Source organism: Bison bison, unplaced genomic scaffold, assembly GCF_000754665.1.
Source record: "Bison bison bison isolate TAMUID 2011002044 unplaced genomic scaffold, Bison_UMD1.0 scf7180017864213, whole genome shotgun sequence".
Taxonomy (NCBI): Eukaryota; Metazoa; Chordata; class Mammalia; order Artiodactyla; family Bovidae; genus Bison; species Bison bison.
In genome coordinates this window covers 11,122,235-11,128,899 of record NW_011494785.1, presented here as the reverse complement: position 1 = coordinate 11,128,899, position 6,665 = coordinate 11,122,235, and the positions used below count along the sequence as shown (strand labels likewise).

General features: G+C 45.4%; 1 protein-coding gene across 1 annotated transcript in view; it reads left to right on the top strand.

Annotated features, from left to right (window-relative positions):
- The window catches only part of TTC7B (tetratricopeptide repeat domain 7B), a 248,432-nt gene that overhangs the window by 156,328 nt on the left and 85,439 nt on the right, over positions 1-6,665 (top strand). Inside the window, 1 exon segment of the mRNA XM_010845240.1 lies at positions 6,043-6,115. Within this exon segment, the coding sequence (XP_010843542.1) occupies positions 6,043-6,115 (73 nt within the window).

The following is a 6,665-nucleotide window of genomic DNA, read 5'->3' as shown; positions in this document are numbered from 1 at the left end:
GTGGTGTCATCTGCATATCTGAAGTTATTGATATTTCTCCCGGCAATCTTGATTCCAGCTTGTGCTTCATCCAGCCCAGCATTTCTCATGATGTACTCTGCATATAAGTTAAATAAGCATGGTGACAATATACAGCCTTGACGTACTCCTTTTCCTATTTGAAACCAGTCTGTTGTTCCATGTCCAGTTCTAAACTGTTGCTTCCTGACCTGCATATAGGTTTCTCAAGAGGCAGGTCAGGTGGTCTGGTATTCCCATCTCTGGAAGTTTTCCACAGTTTATTGTGATCCACATAGTCAAAGGCTTTGGCATAGTCAATAAAGCAGAAATAGATGTTTTTCTGGAACTCTCTTGCTTTTTCGATGATCCAGCGGATGTTGGCAATTTGGTCTCTGGTTCCTCTGCCTTTTCTAAAACCAGCTTGAACATCTGGAAGTTCATGGTTCACGTATTGCTGAAGCCTGGCTTGAAGAATTTTGAGCATTACTTTACTAGAGTGTGAGATGAGTGCAACTGTGCGGTAGTTTGAGCATTCTTTTGGTCCCTGATAATTGTTGATGGATCTCTGTTCTTAGAACCAGGGTTGCTGCAGGTCCGTCACCATGGACGTGCTCCTTTTTTAAGGAGATCATTACCGCTGGGTTCAGTTAGTCTGAGATGCTTTCATCTCTTTCCTTTCCCTTTCTTAGCAGGCTCACCATAGCTCCTTCACATTGCCAGTCCCAGACTGGTTAATGACAGAAAGTACCAACTGACAGCTGCAAACAGACCTCCTGTCTCTGTGCGAAGTTTCTGTTGATGCTCTTCAGCACCAAGTGTGGAAAGCATTTCCATTTCAAATGATTTGGAGTTTTAAATTTTCCAGTCCTAGTTTATAAAACCCACACATGGATGCCTAAGAAAGTGGTCATTACATCTGTTTCACTTTTCTTAAACCAGCTCATCTTATTGGCTCTCTAAAAACAGCCATGGTGGTGGTCTGCCTTGAGCCGCAGAACTCATAACTTCATGTTATATAACAGCTGTTCCCTTGGCCTGAATTTCTTTTTGTTCCTCTTTTTCTTAGTTTCTAATTCAAAGGGACTTTTAAAATATTAGTTCGTATGGGAATAAAGAGGAATAAAATCCTACTAACCCATGTGATTATATTGGGGAAGGCTAACCTAAATTTGTATTTATGTGTATTTAAGTATATTTTCCAAAGGAATAAAAATATTTTGTTTCAAGTACACATTAACTAGGACTTTCCTAGTGTTACAGTACATGTCACAAAAATCTATAAGGAAACGATTTTAAGTACACCAGAAGGACTTGTATTCTTATATGTAAATGGATATTTAAAAATCATTTGGGTGAAAATTTTTTTTTACCATATATTTTAAGTCTTCCCACAATTCTGTTAATACAACTGTTTGGTAATTTTTGGTTAAAAAGAAAATGATGTAACTCAAAAAGTGGTGAGGCTGCAGAGCTAACGTGAAAATTAACTCAGTTATGACTGGAGTCTGAATTCAGAAAGGTTTGCTCCATCTTGGATTCAGAAAGGTGATTTTTTAAGACATCCCAGTTACGTGATTGCACCAAAATATTGAGACTTTCAGCTGTTCATATGCTTATAAGTTCAGCCTAAGAGGTTGAACCAACTCATTGTCCTATACAAAAGTGTAGTGAAGAAAAACAGTGTTGTTTGCAGAGCTTGCTAAGAAGATGAATTGATCTGAGTGGCAGCTTCTGGGGGCTCTCATTGGGGCTAGGGCCTGGCATCACAGTAGGTACTGCATATGTGGATGGATGGATGGATGGATGGATGGATGGCTGAGTGAACGGCTGGCTGGCTGAGTGGCTGCATGAATGGATGAGTGAGTGAGTGGATGGATGGATGGATGGATGGATGGCTGAGTGAATTGCTGGCTGGCTGAGTAGATGGATGGATGAATGAATGACTAGATGGATGGATGGATGGGTGGATGAATAGATGTGGCCTCAGTGGGCCAGTAGTTTAACAGTTGCTCTGTTCCTGTGGGAGAAGCATGGAATTAATGAATATGGAGGCGCTTTGACAAGGGAAGCACTTCGTGAGCTTCCCTGTGATGACACTTTTAGGAATTTGAATTTCTCTTAGCAGCTTCACCAGGTACTCACCGCGTGGGAATGGGGTTTAGAGGGCTGCTCTCTTCTCACGTACAGAGTCCAGCAGGCTTGCGGTTTTCAAGATCACTAACGCCCTTCCTCTCGCCTGCACTGCTTGATGATTTCTGTCGAGCAGGTTTTCTGTGGGCGTACAGATACGGTGTCACAGGCAGCCTTGCTGCCGAAGTTGTCCTGCACAACTGAAGAGAGGTTTTTAGAGTCTACCTGAGATGAACACCATGAACTTATCTAGTTTTCTTGGGCAGCTCCGTGTTTCCTCTTTTCTTTCATAGGCTGAAGTGATCAGATGATCTCTTTAACCAAGTTATGGAAATAAGCTGTTTTAAAATGTGTGTGTTTAAGTTTTAACTCATTAGAAATTTGGTGACTGGATATTCATTATTAGCTGCATTGACAGTTCTTCAGATGTTGTCCTAATGCACCCCAGTGATACCAAGATGTCTAGCACATCTCTTTCTTGGTGCTGTGGATTAATAGTTAATAATTGTTTGAAGATGCTAAGTAGGACCCTTGGTCAGAACCATTCTTATCTATACCCTGAGTTCTCCAGACCACTGCCAGCTTTCTACTTGGTTGGTGTTGGGTAGAGGCAACCATGATTTAATTTAACTTCATTTGTAAAAAATCTAAACCGTGCTGAGAAAATTATAGCTCTGTGGAATTCTTTTTGAGGGTTGTAGGAAGCTGGTTTTATTAATTGTGAAAGAAGATGAGATAAAATAAATAATGCTAACTAATTCAAAGTTTCTTCATAATTCATTTTGTATTCATTTTCCCTGAATAATTGGGAGAGACAAAAACCATGACATTCCAATCTTACTTTTTATGAACACCAAAGAAAAAAATTCTTTGATGTACAAATTCGTGGAAAACCAATGCCTGTCAAGTAATAAAAACTGGGGCATTCTGAGTAGGCCTCCGCTAGAAATTAGACATCTCCAAGGGCAACAAAGGCAGGTCTTCAGCCTCAGCTTCTCAGACTGAAGTGAGAGAGGTCCTCCAGCTGTGTTTTGAGGCAAGCTTATTTCCCAGGGATAGGAGTTTTGCTCTTAAGATTGTAAAAGGGACAGAGGATCCCACCTCAACCCCCTAGTTCCCCCGAGTCCCACACACGAGCTACAACATTTGCCCAAATCAGTTCAGTTCAGTTGCTCAGTTGTGTTCAACTCTCTGCAACCTCATGGACTGCAGCAAGCCAGGCCTCCCTGTTCATCACCAACTCCCGGAGCTTGCTCAAACTCACGTGCATCAAGTTGGTGATGCCTCCAACCATCTCATCCTCTGTCGTCCCCTTCTCCTCCTGCCTTCAGTCTTTCCCAGCATCAGGGTCTTTGCCCAAATAATGCCCCGGGTTGTTGAACTTCACATATTTTCTGGGTTGCAAACACTCAGAAGACTTTTTCCCCACAGCAGACAGACAGCCCCATTAAAAAGGCCTCATTACTGTAGAAATCCATCCTCGGTGTGTTTGCCACAGTTGATGCCATGGTGATTTGGCATTCTTTCTCATCTTGAATTTGCTGTTAGAAGATCCTCCCTTAATCACAGAATGTTGACGGAAGAGCCTGAAGTTTTGTTCACTGTCTGGGCCTCCCCGTTTGTAACTAGTCTGCTCCACAGTGCCTCTTAAAGAAAGTAAAAGTTTGTTTTTCTCTTCCCACCGGACTGTTAAACACAGAATCATGTCTCATCTATAGCCACATTTTGATTGCTTATAAAAGACAGTAGACTTCCACGTGAAAGCAAGGATGGCATGCTTGCCATCAAGTAAGAGGCTAGGATAGCCTCTTCCTGTTGGTGCCAGAAGCCACCTGATAGACTAAGTCTAGTGTCTGAGCACAGAGTCTTACATGTCACAGCTGCGTGTCCTTAGAAAACTACATGGGACTTAGCAGAACCTTCAAAAGACTGAATGAATATCCTCCATTTCTCCCTGCAGTTCATCAAAAAACCAAAACCTCATTTTATAAGCAAAGCCAGGCCTTTGATTGCCATATAGTTTCTCTGAAATCCAGGAATTTGGATGAAGTAGCATCAAGGCCAAGCCAAAACTTAACCACAGCAGCCGTTGGCCTGCCAGGAGTGCTCACGCCTCCCAGGGTGACACGTGGGCGCCCAGCCTGAGGGAGGCGCCTGCCGGGGGATCAGACCGTGGCCTGCGATTCTCCACCTCAGGCTCCTTCTCGAAGCCAGGCTCATCGGCTGCCATTGCTGATGTGAGACAAAACCCAGAAACGTGTCATCCCACGTGTGCATTCCATTAGCTAGTGGACAGAGAAGAGTTTAAATGAAACAAAAACTTTAAGTTGTAGTTAGACTTTATTGTACTAAGGCTATTCGTATTTAAAAATACTGTAAAACTTTTAGCAACACGTATGACTGGTTTAAAAGTTAAAGCTGATTCAGTTCAGTTCAGTCTCTCAGTCGTGTCCGACTCTTTGCAACCCCATGAATCGTAGCACGCCAGGCCTCCCTGTCCATCACCAACTCCCGGAGTTCACTCAGACTCACGTCCATCGAGTCAGTGATGCCATCCAGCCATCTCATCCTCTGTCCTCCCCTTCTCCTCCTGCCCCCAATCCCTCCCAGCATCAGAGTCTTTTCCAATGAGTCAACTCTTTGCATGAGGTGGCCAAAGTATTAGAGTTTCAGCTTTAGCACCATTCCTTCCAAAGAACACCCAGGACTGATCTCCTTCAGAATGGACTGGTTGGATCTCCTTGCAGTCCAAGGGACTCTCAAGAGTCTCTCCAACACCACAGTTCAAAAGCATCAATTCTTCGGTGCTCAGCTTTCTTCACAGTCCAACTCTCACATCCATACATGACCACTGGAAAAACCATAGCCTTGACTAGATGGACCTTTGTTGGCAAAGTCATGTCTCTGCTTTTCAATATGCTATCTAGGTTGGTCATAACTTTCCTTCCAAGGAGTAAGTGTCTTTTAATTTCATGGCTGCAGTCACCATCTGCAGTGATTTTGGAGCCCCCCAAAATAAAGTCTGACACTGTTTCCACTGTTTCCCCATCTATTTCCCATGAAGTGATGGGACCAGATGCTATGATCTTAGTTTTCTGAATGTTGAGCTTGAAGCCAACTTTTTCACTCTCCTTTTTCACTTTCATCAAGAGGCTTTTTAGTTCCTCTTCACTTTCTGCCATAAGGGTGGTGTCATCTGCATATCTGAGGTTATTGATATTTTTCCCGGCAATCTTGATTCCAGCTTGTGCTTCTTCCAGCCCAGCGTTTCTCATGATGTACTCTGCATAGAGGTTAATTAAGCAGCGTGACAATATACAGCCTTGACGTACTCCTTTTCCTATTTGGAACCAGTCTGTTGTTAGGCTGATTAAAAAGTAATAATTCCCAAATAAGGAAAGAATGCAGAAAGAAACCGGGATCAGGCAGGAAAAATAGAAAGCACCCCAAAAAGGAAATACTTAAAACCAAATATATGAATCAGTATAATAACTATAAGTGACTGTATTATAGAGCTAGACAAAGACAGTAACACTGGATCTATAAGCAATTTAACCTGTTTGCAAGAGAGGTCACTGAACTGTAAGAACATAGAAAGTGTGAAGTAAAGAGGCCACAAGAGATAGGCCATGCAAACACGAACCGAAACGCGTCTGCAGTGTCATGTCAGTGCCATACCAACTAGGGTTTTAGTCACAGGAACTTACTGGAGACAGACTAAGATGCTATCTTGTATAAAAGGAAAACGTTGAGTCCATAAGGGCTATCAAATACTTTGATTTGTATGCACCTAGCAACATAGACGGTTGTTAAATATGGGGCCTTGGTATAAGTAAAAGGACCAATGGGAACCCTTGATGGGACAGGGCACCCAGTGGCCTCTGGCTCTAACCGCTGCCCACGCTCTTGCAGGGCCCACAGCCTGTCACCCACGGACCACCAGGCCGCCTTCTACCTGGCCCTGCAGCTCGCCATCTCCAGACAGGTCAGTCCCGCCAGCCCCGCGCCCGGCGCCCACTCCCGTCTCAGCGCGGCCTGGGGGGTACCGTCTGCATTCGGCCCCCTGGGGCTCCCCTGAAGCCTCTCTCCGGGACGCTGAGTTCTCGCATAGGCCCCAGGGTTTCGTCCGCTGGAGCAGCAGCTGTGCAGACACAAGGCAGGCCGGGCCCTGCTTTTGGAGATCACACCCGCAATCTGGAGGGCTCCCCGGGTCGGGTGGGGACGGGGCAGCACTTGGTGACCCCAGGGGTCGCCAGGGAGCCCCCGTCGCTCGCTCACAGAGCCCGGGGCTGAGCTGCGCGGCAGGGACTCCGTCACCGGAGGGGCCCGGACGTCGGCCGGAGGATGCCGGTGGTGTACGCAGAGGAGACCCGTCCCTTTCAAACACGGAGGAGGGTGAACAGCGATGCACAGGGGCTCCCAGAAACGAGCCCCCGCGGTGCCCGCCTGGCCTCAGAGACTCGCTCCACTGGTCTCCACCTTCCCGGCGGCAGCTTCCTGATGCTGCCTTTACCGCCCTCCCCCGCTGCGGCCCC